The sequence below is a fragment of the Cherax quadricarinatus genome, chromosome 47 (assembly GCF_038502225.1).
Source record: "Cherax quadricarinatus isolate ZL_2023a chromosome 47, ASM3850222v1, whole genome shotgun sequence".
NCBI lineage: Eukaryota > Metazoa > Arthropoda > Malacostraca > Decapoda > Parastacidae > Cherax > Cherax quadricarinatus.
The window spans coordinates 12,452,403-12,472,402 of NC_091338.1; the positions used below are offsets into that span (position 1 = coordinate 12,452,403).

Genomic DNA, 20,000 nt, shown 5'->3' on the forward strand with positions numbered 1-20,000 from the left:
CACTTCCACTAGCACTACCTCCATTAGTTCTACCTCAGCTAGTTCTACCTCCACTAATTCTACATCAACTAGTTCTACCTCCATTAATTCTACTTCCACTAATTCTACCTCCACTAGTTCTACCTCCACTAGTTCTATCTCCACTGGTTCTACCTCCATTAGTTCTCCCTCCTAGTTCTACTTCCACTAGTTCGATTTCCACTAGTTCCACTTCCACTAGTTCTGCCTCCATTAGTTCTACCTCCACTAATTCCACTTCCACTAGTTCTAACCCCATTAGTTCTACCTCTGGTTCCACTTCCACTAGTTCTACCTCCACTAGTTCTACCTCCGCTAGTTCTGCCTCCACTAGTTCTTCCTCCATTAGTTCCACTTCCACTAGTTCTACCTCCACTAATTCCACTTCCACTAGTTCTAACCCCATTAGTTCTACCTCTGGTTCCACTTCCACTAGTTCTTCCTCCATTAGTTCTACCTCCACTAGTTTCACCTCCACTAGTTTCACCTCCACTAGTTTCACCTCCACTAGTTTCACCCCCACTAGTTTCACCTCCACTAGTTGCATTTCCTCTATTTCCACCTCCACTAGTTCTACCTCCACTAGTTCCACCTCCACTGATTTCGCCTCCTCTAGTTTCACTAATTCTATTTCCACCAGTGTTGTTCCACCAGTGTTGTTCCAACAAGACTATTTCTCACACGTTTCACGTACACCATTTATGGGTACCAGACTAAATTTTTCCCCCTGCGGTTAGTGAAGCCTCCACTACAACTTGCCCTGAATAACCCACACGAGTTTAGAGCTTCATGTAAATATAATGTGTCACCATTTTTCCAGATGGGCCCCACGGGTTTATACCGGAATCTTTCGTGGGTTTTAAGTGTTCCTATGTTGCCTATGATACACATCAGTGAGGGGAGCTTCACTGTGTGACCAGCTCTACGGTAGTCATCAGTGAGGGGATCCTCACTGTGTGACCAGCTCTACGGTAGTCATCAGTGAGGGGAGCCTCACTGTGTGACCAGCTCTACGGTAGTCATCAGTGAGGGGAGCCTCACTGTGTGACCAGCTCTACGGTAGTCATCAGTGAGGGAAGCCTCACTGTGTGACCAGCTCTACGGTAGTCATCAGTGAGGGGAGCCTCACTGTGTGACCAGCTCTACGGTAGTCATCAGTGAGAGGAGCCTCACTGTGTGACCAGCTCTACTGTAGTCATCAGTGAGAGGAGCCTCACTGTGTGACCAGCTCTACGGTAGTCATCAGTGAGAGGAGCCTCACTGTGTGACCAGCTCTACGGTAGTCATCAGTGAGAGGAGCCTCACTGTGTGACCAGCTCTACGGTAGTCATCAGTGAGAGGAGCCTCACTGTGTGACCAGCTCTACGGTAGTCATCTCTCTTTTTATGAGGCTGTGGGATCCTTACGAATTTAGTACTTTTCCATAAATATAATAACAACCTACTTTTTGTTATAGTGTAGGTGAATTATGGACGTAGTTTGGTAAGTAACGCAGCTGACTCAGTCATCCTGTTGGTATTAGTTTTAATACGAACTTGATAATAAACAACAGTAATATATTGTAGAAACACAGGGAGACAGTCTTCTACTTGTAGTGTCTCCGTCCTTAGCGTAGAGAAACTACCTATATTTACATTTCTCAACACTACACTACAGAACACTATACTACACTACACTTCGCTACACATCGCTACACTACACAACGCTACACTACACAACGCTACACTACACAACGCTACACTACACAACGCTACACTACACAACGCTACACTACACAACGCTACACTACACAACGCTACACTACACAATGCTACACTACACAATGCTACACTACACAATGCTACACTACACAACGCTACACTACACAATGCTACACTACACAACGCTACACTACACAACGCTACACTACACAACGCTACACTACACAATGCTACACTACACAACGCTACACTACACAACGCTACACTACACAATGCTACACTACACAATGCTACACTACACAACGCTACACTACACAATGCTACACTACACAATGCTACACTACACAATGCTACACTACACAACGCTACACTACACAACGCTACACTACACAATGCTACACTACACAACGCTACACTACACAATGCTACACTACACAATGCTACACTACACAACGCTACACTACACAACGCTACACTACACAACGCTACACTACACAACGCTACACTACACAACGCTACACTACACAACGCTACACTACACAACGCTACACTACACAACGCTACACTACACAACGCTACACTACACAACGCTACACTACACAACGCTACACTACACAACGCTACACTACACAATGCTACACTACACAACGCTACACTACACAACGCTACACTACACAACGCTACACTACACAACGCTACACTACACAACGCTACACTACACAACGCTACACTACACAATGCTACACTACACAACGCTACACTACACAACGCTACACTACACAATGCTACACTACACAACGCTACACTACACAACGCTACACTACACAATGCTACACTACACAATGCTACACTACACAACGCTACACTACACAACACTACACAACGCTACACTACACAACGCTACACTACACAACACTACACAACGCTACACTACACAACGCTACACTACACAACGCTACACTACACAACGCTACACTACACAACGCTACACTACACAACGCTACACTACACAATGCTACACTACTTCTGCATTACTACCCATGACCCATCCTCTCTGCCTACATGGTAAGAAGATGCGAACCTTTCTTCACAATATTTCACTCAAGTTGGCACTGTATCATCTCTGTAACTTAAGTATTATTAAGTGGTGAGATTGAAGCTCAGCGTGTAGCGTCTCACCTTCAGTGGTGTAGTGTGTCACTCCCACTTAATATCTTCTCTTATATAACATTTTGTTGTGTCATAGTTCTAAGCTACTAACAAAACTAACAGTGCTGAGCTACTAACGAAACTAACAGTGCTGAGCTACTAACAAAACTAAGTGCTGAGCTACTAACAAAACTAACAGTGCTGAGCTAACAAAACTAACAATGCTGAGCTACTAACAAAACTAACAATGCTGAGCTACTAACAAAACTTAACAGTGCTGAGCTACTAACAAAACTAACAATGCTGAGCTACTAACAAAACTTAACAGTGCTGAGCTATTAACAAAACTAACAGTGCTGAGCTACTAACAGAACTTAACAGTGCTGAGCTACTAACAAAACTAAGTGCTGAGCTATTAACAGAACTTAACAGTGCTGAGCTACTAACAAAACTTAACAGTGCTGAGCTACTAACAAAACTAAGTGCTGAGCTACTAACAGAACTAACAGTGCTGAGCTACTAACAGAACTAACAGTACTGAGCTACTAACAGAACTAAGTGCTGAGCTACTAACAGAACTTAACGGTACTGAGCTACTAACAGAGCTTAACAGTGCTGAGCTAACAAAACTAACAGTGCTGAGCTACTAACAGAACTTAACAGTGCTGAGCTACTAACAGAACTTAACAGTGCTGAGCTACTAACAGAACTAACAGTGCTGAGCTACTAACAGAACTTAACAGTGCTGAGCTACTAACAGAACTTAACAGTGCTGAGCTACTAACAAATCTAACAGTGCTGAGCTACTAACAGAACTTAACAGTACTGAGCTACTAACAGAACTTAACAGTACTGAGCTACTAACAGAACTTAACAGTACTGAGCTACTAACAGAACTTAACAGTGCTGAGCTACTAACAAATCTAACAGTGCTGAGCTAACAGAACTTAACAGTGCTGAGCTAACAGAACTTAACAGTGCTGAGCTACTAACAGAACTTAACAGTGCTAAGCTACTAACAAATCTAACAGTGCTGAGCTACTAACAGAACTTAACAGTACTGAGCTACTAACAGAACTTAACAGTACTGAGCTACTAACAGAACTTAACAATGCTGAGCTACTAACAAATCTAACAGTGCTGAGCTACTAACAGAACTTAACAGTACTGAGCTACAAACAGAACTTAACAATGCTGAGCTACTAACAAAACTAACAGTGCTGAGCTACTAGCAGAACTTAACAGTACTGAGCTACTAACAAAACTAACAGTGCTGAGCTACTAACAGAACTTAACAGTGCTGAGCTACTAACAGAACTTAACAGTACTGAGCTACTAACAAAACTAACAGTGCTGAGCTACTAGCAGAACTTAACAGTACTGAGCTACTAACAAATCTAACAGTGCTGTGCTACTAACAGAACTTAACAGTGCTGAGCTACTAACAGAACTTAACAGTGCTGAGCTACTAACAGAACTTAACAGTGCTGAGCTACTAACAAATCTAACAGTGCTGAGCTACTAACAGAACTTAACAATGCTGAGCTACTAACAGAACTTAACAGTGCTGAGCTACTAACAGAACTTAACAGTGCTGAGCTACTAACAAATCTAACAGTGCTGAGCTACTAACAGAACTTAACAGTGCTGAGCTACTAACAGAGCTTAACAGTACTGAGCTACTAACAGAACTTAACAGTGCTGAGCTACTAACAAATCTAACAATGCTGAGCTACTAACAGAACTTAACAGTACTGAGCTACTAACAGAACTTAACAGTACTGAGCTACTAACAAAACTAACAGTGCTGAGCTACTAACAGAACTTAACAGTGCTGAGCTACTAACAGAACTTAACAGTGCTGAGCTACTAACAGAACTTAACAGTGCTGAGCTACTAACAGAACTTAACAGTACTGAGCTACTAACAAAACTAACAGTGCTGAGCTACTAGCAGAACTTAACAGTACTGAGCTACTAACAAATCTAACAGTGCTGTGCTACTAACAGAACTTAACAGTGCTGAGCTACTAACAGAACTTAACAGTGCTGAGCTACTAACAAATCTAACAGTGCTGAGCTACTAACAGAACTTAACAGTGCTGCGCTACTAACAAAACTAACCTTGTATTCAGCTACTTAGAACGTGAAAGAGTTATATTAATTAATAAGCAAACTTTTCTCGTAGACTTCTCTCTCCTCCTCTAACAAGCCTCATATAATAGTGTTATTAACAGTGTGCCCACTAACTTGCAGGCTCACCTTACACAAGTGCCATCAGCAGTGCCATCCTGGCACTACAGGAGACCTCCACCATCCAGTTGCTGAAGCGGAAGTGGTGGAGTGAGAGGGGTGGGGCAGGCAGGTGTAACAATGAGAAGGTAATCCCTTCTCTACCTCTTCAGTTGCCCACTTTCCTGTTTTCCAAATCAGGGAACAGGTGAGGGTAAGGGGGTTGAACCCATTGCAAGCGAGTCCTGTCATGGGTTCAAGTATCTCACGTTCTGTGGTTTGTTTACAATCCTGTTATTACGATTTTGAGTCATGATTCCTGTTATTATATTTCATTTTTATTTTTGCGCTTTTTGTTTTTTAATTTTTTGTTATATAGTCTCACGAAAGAAAAGGTAATATATATTATGACCGATAATTCTGTTTGTTCCTGTGTAATGGTTTTTAATTAGCGTCCACAAGATTTACGTGAGGTACATTATAAAGCTGCCACACTAACATCATCACTGAGTCTACCTTGGGAAGGAGCTGGGAGGGAGGGAGGTATAATATCAGTACAAGCTACGGTACAGTGTCTAGCAGATAACCATAGCAAGTGGAAAAGACTTAAAATAGTCTTAGAACATTTAATGAAGTAATTTTTTTTTTCAACACGACGGCCGTCTCCCACCGGGGCAGGATGACTCAAAAAAGGAACACTTTCACCATCATTCACACAATATTACTGTCTTCGCAGAGGTGCCCAGACATGACGGTTCAGATGTCACTCCAGACAGCTAATATCCTAAACTCTCTATAAAGTGCAGGCATTGTACTTCCCATTTTCGGGACTCAAGTCCGTCTAACCAGATTCCCTGAATCCCTTCTCAAAATATTACCCTGCTCACACTACAACAGCTCGTCAGGTCCCAAAAAACATTCATCTCCATTCACTCCTATCTAATACGCTCATACATGCCTGCTTTATGTCCTGGCCCCTTGTACACAAAACCTCTTTTAGCCCCCTCCTTCCACCCTTTCCTAGGAAGACCTGTACCCCTCCTCCCATCCACTACTGATTTATATACCCTCCAAGTCAAACCATTTTGCTCCATCCTCTCCAGATAACCAAACCACCTCAATAACCCCTCTTCACTTCTTCCATACTTCCTCCCTCCAATCTGATATCCAGTGTTTCCTTTACCTAACTCGTTTGATACCTTTATCATCTTACTCTCACCTATGTTCACTTTCAACTTTCTTTACACACCTCCCAAACTCGTTCACCAACCTTTGCAACTTTTCTTTATTATTATTATTATTATTATAATCAAGGGGGAAGCGCTAAACCCGGAGGATTATACAGCGCCTGGGGGGGGATGTGGAAGGCATTCAGGCTTAATTCGGGGAACTGGAGCACAGATCCAATTCCCTAAATCAAGAGCCCCTCACCAACATCAAGGAACCTTCCTTGAGGGGAACTTTTCTTTAGAATCTCCCAAAAGCACAGTATCATCAGCAAAAAGTAACTTTGTCAACTCCCATTTCGCATTTGATTCCTCATAATTTAATCCCACCCCTCTCCCCAACACTCTAGCATTTACTTCTTTCACAAGTTCATCTATAAATGTGTTAAACATCCATGGTGACATTACACATCCCTGTCTAAGACCTACTTTTACTGGGAAGTAGTCTCCCTCTCTCCTACACACCCTAACTTGAGCCTCATTGCCCTCATAAAAACTCTTTACAGGATTTAGTAATTTACTACTTATTCCATACACTTTTGCAACATCTGTCACATTGCTCCCTTATCCACTTTATCGTGTCTTTTCTAAATCCAAAAATGCAATGAAAACTTCCCTACCTTTATCTACATACTATTCACATATATGCTTCAATGTAAACACTTGATCTACACATCCCCTACCCACTCTAAAGCCTCCTTGCTCATCCGCAATCCTGTTATCTGTTTTACCTCTAATTCTTTCAATAATAATTTTTACAATGTCTTTTGTCCTCCTTTCCCTTATATAAAGGGAATTATACAAGCTCTCTGCCAGTCCCTAGGTACCTTCCCCTCTTTCATACATATAGTAAAGAAAAGTACCAACCACTCCAAAACTAATTCCCCCCTCCCCCTGCTTTTAACATTTCTGTCATGATCCCATCAGTTCCAGCTGTTTTACCCCCTTTCATTCTATCTAATGCCTCAGGCACCTCCCTCACACTTACACCCGGCTCTTCTTCACTCCTAAAAGATGTTATACCTTCCTGGCCAGTGCATGAAATTACTGCCTCCCTATCTTCATCGACATTTAACAGTTCCTCAAAATATTCCTGCCATCTTCCCAATACCTCAACTCCCTATCTACTAACTACCCCATTCTGTTTTTAACTGTCAAATCCATTCGTTCCCTAGGCTTTCTTAACCTATTTATCTCCAAAAAAATTCTTATTCTCATCAAAATTTGTTAACAGCGCCTCACCCGCTCTATCATTTGCTCTTTTGCACTCCCTCACCACTCTCTTCACCTCTCTTTTACTCTCCATACACTAAGTAGGATTATTTTATTTTAATACTGTACTAGTAACATTTCAAGTCTTTCCCACCTCCGATGACTCATATCACTTCAAGCTTCATTTATGTGTGTGTGTTTATATATATATATATATATATATATATATATATATATATATATATATATATATATATATATTAATATATATATATATATATATATATATATATATCCATGGGGAAGTGGAACAGAATTCTTCCTCCGTAAGCCATGCGTGTACTAAGAGGCGACTAAAATGTCGGGAGCAATGGGCTACTAAGCCATTCTCCTGTATAAATTACTAAATTTAAAAAGAGAAACTTTTGTTTTTCTTTTTGGGCCACCCTGCTTTAGTGGGATACGGTCGGTTTGTTGAAAGTATATATATAATATATATGTATATATATAATATATATATATATATATATATATATATATATATATATATATATATATATATATATATATATATAATATATATTATATATATATTATATATATATATATATTGTAGGTAGTAGGTTGGTAGACAGCAACCACCCAGGGAGGTACTACCGTCCTGCCAAGTGAGTGTAAAACGAAGCCTGTGATTGTTTTACATGATGGTAGGATTGCTGATGTCTTTTGTCTGTCTCATAAATATGCAAGATTACAGGCATGTCTTGCTACTTCTACTTACACTTAGGTCACACTACACATACATGTACACATTTATTTATACACACTCATCTGAGTTTTCTTTGATTTTATCTTAATAGTTCTTGGTCTTATTAATTTTCCTTTTATATCCATGGGGAAGTGGAATAAGAATCTTTCCTCCGTAAGCCATGCGTGTTGTAAAAGTCAACTAAAATGCCGGGAACAATGGGCTAGTAACCCCTTTTCCTGTAAAGATTACTAAAAAGAATAAGAAGAAGAAAATTGTCAAAGTGGGAAGTCTGAATGTGCGTGGATGTTGTGCAGATGATAAGAAAGAGATGATTGTGGATGTTATGAATGAGAAGAAGCTGGATGTCCTGGCTTTAAGTGAAACAAAGCTGAAGGGGGTGGGAGAGTTTCAGTGGAGAGGAATAAATGGGATTAGGTCAGGGGTTTCAAATAGAGTTAGAGCTAAAGAAGGAGTAGCAATAATGTTGAAGGATAAGCTATGGCAGGAAAAGAGGGACTATAAATGTATTAATTCAAGGATTATGTGGAGTAAAATAAAGATTGGATGTGAAAAGTGGGTTATAATAAGCGTGTATGCACCTGGAGAAGAGAGAAGTGTAGAGGAGAGAGAGAGATTTTGGGAAATGTTGAGTGAATGCGTGGGGAGTTTTGAATCAAGTGTGAGAGTAATGGTGGTTGGGGATTTTAATGCTAAAGTGGGTAAAAATGTTATGGAGGGAGTAGTAGGTAAATTTGGGGTGCCAGGGGTAAATGTAAATGGGGAGCCTTTAATTGAGCTATGTGTAGAAAGAAATTTGGTAATAAGTAATACATATTTTATGAAAAAGAGGATAAATAAATATACAAGGTATGATGTAGCACGTAATGAAAGTAGTTTATTAGATTATGTATTGGTGGATAAAAGGTTGATGGGTAGGCTCCAGGATGTACATGTTTATAGAGGGGCAACTGATATATCGGATCATTATTTAGTTGTAGCTACAGTTAGAGTAAGAGGTAGATGGGAAAAGAGGAAGGTGGCAACAACAAGTAAGAGGGAAGTGAAAGTGTATAAACTAAGGGAGGAGGAAGTTCGGGTGAGATATAAGCGACTATTGGCAGAAAGGTGGGCTAGTGCAAAGATGAGTAGTGGGGGGGTTGAAGAGGGTTGGAATAGTTTTAAAAATGCAGTATTAGAATGTGGGGCAGAAGTTTGTGGTTATAGGAGGGTGGGGGCAGGAGGAAAGAGGAGTGATTGGTGGAATGATGAAGTAAAGGGTGTGATAAAAGAGAAAAAGGTAGCTTATGAGAGGTTTTTACAAAGCAGAAGTGTTATAAGAAGAGCAGAGTATATGGAGAGTAAAAGAAAGGTAAAGAGAGTGGTGAGAGAGTGCAAAAGGAGAGCAGATGATAGAGTGGGAGAGGCACTGTCAAGAAATTTTAATGAAAATAAGAAAAAATTTTGGAGTGAGTTAAACAAGTTAAGAAAGCCTAGGGAAAATATGGATTTGTCAGTTAAAAACAGAGTAGGGGAGTTAGTAGATGGGGAGATGGAGGTATTGGGTAGATGGCGAGAATATTTTGAGGAACTTTTAAATGTTAAGGAAGAAACAGAGGCAGTAATTTCATGCACTGGTCAGGGAGGTATACCATCTTTTAGGAGTGAAGAAGAGCAGAATGTAAGTGTGGGGGAGGTACGTGAGGCATTACGTAAAATGAAAGGGGGTAAAGCAGCTGGAACTGATGGGATCATGACAGAAATGTTAAAAGCAGGGGGGGATATAGTGTTGGAGTGGTTGGTACTTTTGTTTAATAAATGTATGAAAGAGGGGAAGGTACCTAGGGATTGGCAGAGAGCATGTATAGTCCCTTTATATAAAGGGAAAGGGGACAAAAGAGACTGTAAAAATTATAGAGGAATAAGCTTACTGAGTATACCAGGAAAAGTGTACGGTAGGGTTATAATTGAAAGAATTAGAGGTAAGACAGAATGTAGGATTGCGGATGAGCAAGGAGGTTTTAGAGTGGGTAGGGGATGTGTAGATCAGGTGTTTACATTGAAGCATATATGTGAACAGTATTTAGATAAAGATAGGGAAGTTTTTATTGCATTTATGGATTTAGAAAAGGCATATGATAGAGTGGATAGAGGAGCAATGTGGCAGATGTTGCAAGTATATGGAATAGGTGGTAAGTTATTAAATGCTGTAAAGAGTTTTTATGAGGATAGTGAGGCTCAGGTTAGGGTGTGTAGAAGAGAGGGAGACTACTTCCCGGTAAAAGTAGGTCTTAGACAGGGATGTGTAATGTCACCGTGGTTGTTTAATATATTTATAGATGGGGTTGTAAAGGAAGTAAATGCTAGGGTGTTTGGGAGAGGGGTGGGATTAAATTATGGGGAATCAAATTCAAAATGGGAATTGACAGTTACTTTTTGCTGATGATACTGTGCTTATGGGAGATTCTAAAGAAAAATTGCAAAGGTTAGTGGATGAGTTTGGGAATGTGTGTAAAGGTAGAAAGTTGAAAGTGAACATAGAAAAGAGTAAGGTGATGAGGGTGTCAAATGATTTAGATAAAGAAAAATTGGATATCAAATTGGGGAGGAGGAGTATGGAAGAAGTGAATGTTTTCAGATACTTGGGAGTTGACGTGTCGGCGGATGGATTTATGAAGGATGAGGTTAATCATAGAATTGATGAGGGAAAAAAGGTGAGTGGTGCGTTGAGGTATATGTGGAGTCAAAAAACGTTATCTATGGAGGCAAAGAAGGGAATGTATGAAAGTATAGTAGTACCAACACTCTTATATGGGTGTGAAGCTTGGGTGGTAAATGCAGCAGCGAGGAGACGGTTGGAGGCAGCGGAGATGTCCTGTTTAAGGGCAATGTGTGGTGTAAATATTATGCAGAAAATTCGGAGTGTGGAAATTAGGAGAAGGTGTGGAGTTAATAAAAGTATTAGTCAGAGGGCAGAAGAGGGGTTGTTGAGGTGGTTTGGTCATTTAGAGAGAATGGATCACAGTAGAATGACATGGAAAGCATATAAATCTATAGGGGAAGGAAGGCGGGGTAGGGGTCGTCCTCGAAAGGGTTGGAGAGAGGGGGTAAAGGAGGTTTTGTGGGTAAGGGGCTTGGACTTCCAGCAAGCGTGCGTGAGCGTGTTAGATAGGAGTGAATGGAGACGAATGGTACTTGGGACCTGACGATCTGTTGGAGTGTGAGCAGGGTAATATTTAGTGAAGGGATTCAGGGAAACCGGTTATTTTCATATAGTCGGACTTGAGTCCTGGAAATGGGAAGTACAATGCCTGCACTTTAAAGGAGGGGTTTGGGATATTGGCAGTTTGGAGGGATATGTTGTGTATCTTTATATGTTTATGCTTCTAGACTGTTGTATTCTGAGCACCTCTGCAAAAACAGTGATAATGTGCGAGTGTGGTGAAAGTGTTGAATGATGATGAAAGTATTTTCTTTTTGGGGATTTTCTTTCTTTTTTGGGTCACCCTGCCTCGGTGGGAGACGGCCGACTTGTTGAAAAAAAAAAAAAAAAAAAAAATATATATATATATATATATATATATATATATATATATATATATATATATATATATATATATATATATATATATATAATGTCGTGCCGAATAGGCAGAACTTGCGATCTTGGCTTAAATAGCAACGCTCATCTTGCCATATAGGACGAGTGAAAATTTGTGTATGCAATAATTTCGCCAAAATCATTCTGAACCTAACGAAAAAAATATATTTCACTGTGTTTGGTTAGTATTAAATTACTGTAAACAAACCTAAAATATATTTAGTTGGGTTAGGCTAAAATAAATTGTTCTTGTTATAATAAGGTTAGGTAAGTTTTCTAAGTTCCTTTTGGTGCAAAATTATAAATTTTTACATCAACATTAATGAAAAAAATATATCTTTAAACGTATAAGATAAAATTTTAGAAAGGACTTAATTTTAAATGAGTTCTTGCTAATTGACCAGTTTTACATATTCGGCACGATATATATATATATATATATATATATATATATATATATATATATATATATATATATATATATATATATATATATATATATATATATATATATATATATATAATGTGACGAATAGGTAAAGTTGGTCAATTAACAAGAACTTATTTAAAATTAAGTCCTTTCTAAAATTTTCTCTTATACGTTTAAAAAAATATATTTTTTAATTTGTTAATGTAAAAATCAATAATTTTGTACCAAAAGAACTTTAGAAAACTTATCTAACCTTATTATAACAAGCGCAATTTAATTTAGCCTAATCCAACTAAATATGTTTTAGATAAGTTTATAATAATTTAATAATAAACAGAGACAATGAAATATATTTTTTACGTTAGGTTCAGAATGATTTTTGCGAAATTATTGCATACACAATTTTTTTCCTTCCTTATTCAGCAAGAAGAGCGTTGCTATTTAAGCAAAAATGCAAGTTCAACTATTCAGTACGACATTATATATATATATATATATATATATATATATATATATATATATATATATATATATATATATATATATATATATATATATATATATATATATATATTAATATTATTACGTGTGTGTGTGTGTGTGTATGCAAGAGAAAAACTCGCATAGACAGAAAAAATACAAGAATGGTTGCCGTATATTTCGATTTACGAGTGAGGTCCTTTCAGGATGTGTTCGCAGATGACTCAGTGCTGTTGGGAGACTGGGAAGAGAAGTTAAAAATTTTAGAAGAGTTTAGAAAAGCATTTATTATTATTACTATAATCAGGGGGAAGCGCTAAACCCGGAGGATTATACAGCGCCTGGGGGGGGGATGTGGAAGGCATTCATTCTTAATTCGGGGAACTTGAGCACAGATCAGAAAAGCATGTAGTCGTAGATGAAGCAAGTTGAATATGAATGCAGATACGCGCAAGGAGCTTGTCCAGATCTCTTTGTAGTGTGTGTGACCTCTACACCTCCATACGCATTTAGCGCTCACCCAATAATAATAATAATGTAAATAATAGTAATAATAATGTTATAGCAAGGAGGAGCTTTGGAAGCAGTGGAGATGTCTTGTCTGAGGGCAATGTGTGGGGTAAATATTATGCAGAGAATTCGTAGATTAGGAGGCGTGTGGAAGAGGTGCGTTTAAATACTTGCTAGTGGATGGGTCCTTTGAGGATGAGGTAAATCACAAGACATGAAGGAAATAAATTTACTGTGGTGTTCAGAAGTGTGTGCGAAAAAAGAAGTTTCTTTGTATATGGATAAGCGGAAATGTATCATAGGAAGGAGGTACCGATGCTGTTGTGTGGTTGTGAGGCCTAGTGTTTGTTGTAGACTGGAGGCAGTGGAAGTGTTTTCTCTCGTAACTATGTATTGTGGAATTTGTTGCTCAGTAGAATGTGCTAAACCCTTAGGGGTTAAACAGCGCCTCTGAATATTTGTTTGTGTGGGCTGAATGTGTGTATGCATGACGAAAATATTCATATTAATTTCTCGTAAAATCTTCAGACTTGCTTGGACTTTTAATTGTGAAATAATACATTTCCCAGCTTTATTAGCACTACACCTTCCCCAGTGTCTTCGTTGAAGTGGTTGAGGGTGATAGCGAGAGGGCGCATGTCCCAGTGTTGAGTGTGACACTCGTCTCACTGCTTACTCTTGGTAACTAATGTTTCTGGTACCAGGTTCACCTTACAAGGGCCCATTGGACGTCGCCATATTGTCCATGCAGGAAAGAGGCAGACTCCACGTTCTGAAAGAAAAGTGGTTCAAACAAAAGAGAGGTGGTGGTAAATGTAAGGTAGAATATTGCATAAATAGTCTAAGGATCCACTAACCTAATAACTAACTCCAGTGCTGTCTGTCAAAGCAATCAATATTTTCCTCCATTAAATACTTGCTTGTAATGTGCATCGTCTGGGATATTCCTAGCTAGCCACAGCACATGATCGCACGGGTCGTCATTACAAATAAGTTACGCTGAGCATTAAGGCACGGAATGACTACAGTAAGTTTGTGTTGCTTGAACATTGTGTCTCCCTGTGCCACTAACCTGAAGTTGTTCTGGCCTCCATAGAAAAGTTTGAGAGGCAGAGAAAAAAAAATGTTGCATATGCTAGGCTGCAGCCACCAGCTTGCACACTAATAACCACTGCTATTATTAACGCAATACTGGCAGCGACTAACACTATAAGCTGTGACTAATGCGTGATCTTCTTGGTACTAGGTTCTCCAATCAAGGAAGTTCTGGACGTCGCTATATTGACTTTACAATCAAAAGGGCGATTCCACATTCTCAAAGAAAAATGGTTTAGGCAACAGAGAGGTGGTGGAAAATGCAGGGTAAGCAGGAGTGCTGCCGTTACATGCACTGTAATCTCACTGTAGGCTACTAATAGTAGACGAGTATACAGTTACACTTACAGGATTTGTATTACTGGTTACACTTAGCAAGAGGCACTCGAGGGGTTGCTTCCCTAAGATGCTTGAGGTGTTGGTGTACATTTGACACAGGATTGGCTGAAATGAGAATTTCACCATATCATGAAAGTAACACATTGTGTGGGGAATATCAGGGAACCGCACTGGGCTTTGCATCTGTAAGTTCAAAACTGTACAGACTTAGCCTCAAGAGTGTGTTTATGTCGGTATAATCATGAACTTGCAAATGCTAGTCCCCCGGTTCACTTCCCGGTACTCCTTATTGCAATAAGACTGGTGTTTGTAGTTAGTGCGATGTTGCTGCTGGTGCATCAAACTTCCTTTGCTTGTCACTGTGTAACTCCTCAGCTCGGTGCTAACAACTTAAGAGTTCATGCTTGACCTTCCTCCCAATGTTTACTTACCTTGGAGTGTGCTTAATGTCATAGACTTGTATTCTAGTTTAAAAATTTAACAAGGAAGTGGAGCGTTGGTTTAAGAGTGAGTGCTTTAAAACATTTACCAATAATTTAAAAATTAAAGAGAAAAAAGGCCTTGTTCAACGAAATGCATAATTGCAAACTTATGTATCCTAAAACACAAAGAGTTTTATCAAAATAGATACATATATCCGCTACACAAATGTTTGTACACATGGCTTTATCACAGCACATAATCATAATCTCGAAGGTAACGATGCCTCGTGTTATATTGCTAGTGATGAACAAGAAAAACGTTATTTTTGTTTTCAAGATTTTGGTAAAGATTATTTATAAGGATAAATATTTATGTTAGCGGAAATTGAGCGGTGCAAATAGCCTGATAAATAACAGGAATTATAACGTACACCTGCGCATTATCATGTTTGGTTTGTTTAATGTTAAGATTGTCATTGTAACAAGGGATATCTTTGTCCATGACTGAGTGGTAGCTATGTGGGAGTTATCATTAGTGGTAGCTATGTGGGAGTTATCATTAGTGATAATTATGTGGGAGTTATCATTAGTGGTAATTGTGGGAGTTATCATTAGTGGTAATTGTGGGAGTTATCATTAGTGGTAATTATTGTGGGAGTTATCATTAGTGGTAATTATGTGGGAGTTATCATTAGTGGTAATTATGTGGGAGTTATCATTAGTGGTAATTATGTGGGAGTTATCATTAGTGGTAATTATGTGGGAGTTATCATTAGTGGTAATTATGTGGGAGTTATCATTAGGTGGGAGTTAATTATGTGGGAGTTATCATTAGTGGTAATTATTATGTGGGAGTTATCATTAGTGGTAATTATGTGGGAGTTATCATTAGTGGTAATTATGTGGGAGTTATCATTAGTGGTAATTATGTGGGAGTTATCATTAGTGGTAATTATGTGGGAGTAGTGGTAATTATGTGGGAGTTATCATTAGTGGTAATTATGTGGGAGTTATCATTAGTGGTAATTATGTGGGAGTTATCATTAGTGGTAATTATGTGGGAGTTATCATTAGTGGTAATTATGTGGGAGTTATCATTAGTGGTAATTATGTGGGAGTTATCATTAGTGGTAATTATGTGGGAGTGGTGGGAGTTATCATTAGTGGTAATTATGTGGGAGTTATCATGTGGGAGTTATCATTATGTGGGAGTTATCATTAGAGGTAATTATGTGGGAGTTATCATTAGTGGTAATTATGTGGGAGTTATCATTAGTGGTAATTATGTGGGAGTTATCATTAGTGGTAATTATGTGGGAGTTATCATTAGTGGTAATTATGTAGTTATCATTAGTGGTAATTATGTGGGAGTTATCATGTGGGAGTTATCATTGGTAATTATGTGGGAGTTATCATTAGTGGTAATTATGTGGGAGTTATCATTAGTGGTAATTATGTGGGAGTTATCATTAGTGGTAATTATGTGGGAGTTATCATTAGTGGTAATTATGTGGGAGTTATCATTAGTGGTAATTATGTGGGAGTTATCATTAGTGGTAATTATGTGGGAGTTATCATTAGTGTTATCATTAGTGGTAATTATGTGGGAGTAATTATGTGGGAGTTATCATTAGTGGTAATTATGTGGGAGTTATCATTAGTGGTAATTATGTGGGAGTTATCATTAGTGGTAATTATGTGGGAGTTATCATTAGTGGTAATTATGTGGGAGTTATCATTAGTGAGTTATCATTATGGTGGGAGTTATCATTAGTGGTAATTATGTGGGAGTTATCATTAGTGGTAATTATGTGGGAGTTATCATTAGTGGTAATTATGTGGGAGTTATCATTAGTGGTAATTATGTGGGAGTTATCATTAGTGGTAATTATGTGGGAGTTATCATTAGTGGTAATTATGTGGGAGTTATCATTAGTGGTGGGAGTTATCATTATGTGGGAGTTATCATTAGTGGTAATTATGTGGGAGTTATCATTAGTGGTAATTATGTGGGAGTTATCATTAGTGGTAATTATGTGGGAGTTATCATTAGTGATAATTATGTGGGAGTTAGTGATAATTATGTGGGAGTTATCATTAGTGGTAATTAGTGATAATTATGTGGGAGTTATCATTAGTGATAATTATGTGGGAGTTATCATTAGTGATAATTATGTGGGAGTTATCATTAGTGATAATTATGTGGGAGTTATCATTAGTGATAATTATGTGGGAGTTATCATTAGTGGTAATTATGTGGGAGTTATCATTAGTGATAATTATGTGGGAGTTATCATTACCGAGTGATAGTTGCAGTATTACGAGTGTTGTTTGTGACAGTGTCATAATTACCTCAGTTATCAATTAAGTTTTTTAGGGTAATTTAGATGATTTATCTTATAAAGCTTCAATATTTCTTCATCTGTGAGCTCTGGGCAGCAAACACGTCAAGTTCTCAAAAACACTGATGAAAATACAGAAAGCATCTTGATGTGAAGAATAATAGTGCACATAGGAACAGTTATTTGTTGGTTTTCTGTAAATTTTAATTGTTTTAATTATTAAGCGGAACCAAGATTTTGATTTTAAAATTTACAGAAAACCCACAAATAACTGTTCCTGTGTATATTGTTATTCTTCACAACAAGACAGAGTTAAATTCTGTGTTCTCATCATTGTTTTTGAGAACTTGGCGTATTAGCAGCCCAGAGTTCATAGATAAAATCTTGAAGATTTATGAAATAGCTAATGTAAAAAAAAAAAAAACTTAATTGGTAATTTTTTTAAAATTGCTAGAAATACTTTTTACAATTCAAATAAGGATAACCAGTCTTGTTCAACTAAAAATGTTTGTTCTCCTTTACCATGAAAACTTTCTTAATATACCTTCTTTACTTAAGAATTTTAATATCAAAGTTGTATTTAAAAATCTTGATACAGTAAAAGAACGTCTGATAAAAAAAATTCCTTAAAATGCTGACAGCTGTGTCTACAAGATTCCATGTAAAAAAAATGTGATCAAGTTTATTAGTCAAACTGGGAAAAGTCTTGACCTAAGATTAAAACATAAATATAGCATTAGAAGTGGACAAGATTCTAATGTTCTGTTTATTTATGTAACAGATTTTAACCATTCATTTGATTTTCAAAAGGCTGAGAAAGTTATTCAAGTAGGTCCATGATCGAGAAAAATATAATAGAATCAAGTTTCATAAAAACTGGTTTTGAAAAAAAAATGAGTATTGCTTTAGAATTATGCAAATTGTAGTCATTTATAATTAATAAAATTTGGGAAGAATTTAAGATACATCAGACAAGTTAAATTCTTAAAGTTTGGGTAGAATATAAGTTGTCTTTGACAAATCCTTGACTACCTACCTACGTCATCAATGGTGAAGTGTTGTATGGTCACCGCGAGGTGTAGTCTCGTCCGTATATGCTTTATTGTGAATCTTTTATTTTTACAGTTCTTTGATAATGTGAGAAATCACGAAATCACTTAGAATTTCACTATTTTTTCACTGTGGTTGTTCTCCATGCATCTATATATATATATATATATATATATATATATATATATATATATATATATATATATATATATATATATATATATATATATATATATATATATATTACACATGTATATATATATTACACACGTATTACACATGTTCCAGAGTTTTCTCTTTACTTAGGGTATAGGTTATACTACATTCTGGCAGGATGACACTACCAGTGGTATTCTCCCATTCCACTGTGTCGACAATACATAAAGATAACAGTAACATATGATACTGTATGCGATGTAAAATTTACAGTACAGTTCACTACCATGTATACATTATATACAGTAAATAAATAATTAAAATATAACAATAGAATTAAATTATGGAAAAAATGAAATAATGATTGTACATTACAGTACTATGTAGGTAGTTTATATATGAAAAGTTTGACATTGCCCTACCCAGTATGTCGGCAATTTTCAAAGGTTCGACTTACGTCCATTTTGAATTACGACCGGTTGGTCGGAACCAAGCTTGGTCGTAAGTCGGAGATTATATATATATATATATATATATATATATATATATATATATATATATATATATATATATATATATATATATATATATAATTGATTAAGTAACAAACTCATGACTCTGATAGAGGACTGAGCTTATATGAAGGGGTGTTTATTAAGTTATATTGACTTGAGAATTAGGACATAAATATTTGGAATATTCGTCAGAAAAGTCACAGTAAGCAGTTAACAGCAGAAATACCTGAGCGCCTTCGTGTGTTAACACGTAAATTAGAAGGCAGTAATTCATCCGAAGATATATTTTTAAACATAAGAAAGGACCGAAGTGTCAGTTATATACCTTTGTAGTTTGACCTGTCATGACCCAGTATGAGCTGAGTGATCCTGGATAACAAGTGACCCACCCTGAGTTATGATCAACAGGAAGAGGCAGGTGGGAGCAGTATGGCGAGTGAGCTGAACTTATCCAATGTGGGCGGCGTGTTCGTGGTGCTGCTGGGCGGCATGGGTCTCGCCCTCGTCGTCGCCATGGGCGAGTTCATCCTCGAATGCTATGACATCGCCAAGGACGACCAAGTAAGTCTTGCTTCAAGTTTGACCCTCACAAGTGTCCACCATGCCTAGCCACAAGTACGACTACCCAATAATTTTTCAATGTAAACTGGACTTATCAGTCCATTATGGACTATGTTTAAGCTGCACTCAGACTCAGTTCAGGGAATTCGAGCACAGGTCCAATTCCCTAGATCAAGAGCCCCTCACCAGTATCAAGGAACCTCCCTTGAGTAGGT

General features: G+C 37.7%; 1 protein-coding gene across 6 annotated transcripts in view; it reads left to right on the forward strand.

The window, feature by feature from the left end:
* LOC128696505 (glutamate receptor ionotropic, kainate 2-like) overlaps positions 1–20,000 on the forward strand; it is a 520,103-nt gene that overhangs the window by 497,694 nt on the left and 2,409 nt on the right. For 3 of the 6 annotated variants that reach the window (XM_070094680.1, XM_070094683.1, XM_070094684.1), the window contains 2 exons: positions 5,123–5,247; positions 19,633–19,785. In XM_070094680.1, the coding sequence (XP_069950781.1) occupies positions 5,123–5,247; positions 19,633–19,785 (278 nt within the window). Of the gene's footprint in view, positions 1–5,122; positions 5,248–14,009; positions 14,126–14,551; positions 14,668–19,632; positions 19,786–20,000 lie in introns of those variants that run through there. The other 3 variants (XM_070094685.1, XM_070094682.1, XM_070094681.1) reach the window with 3 other exon arrangements.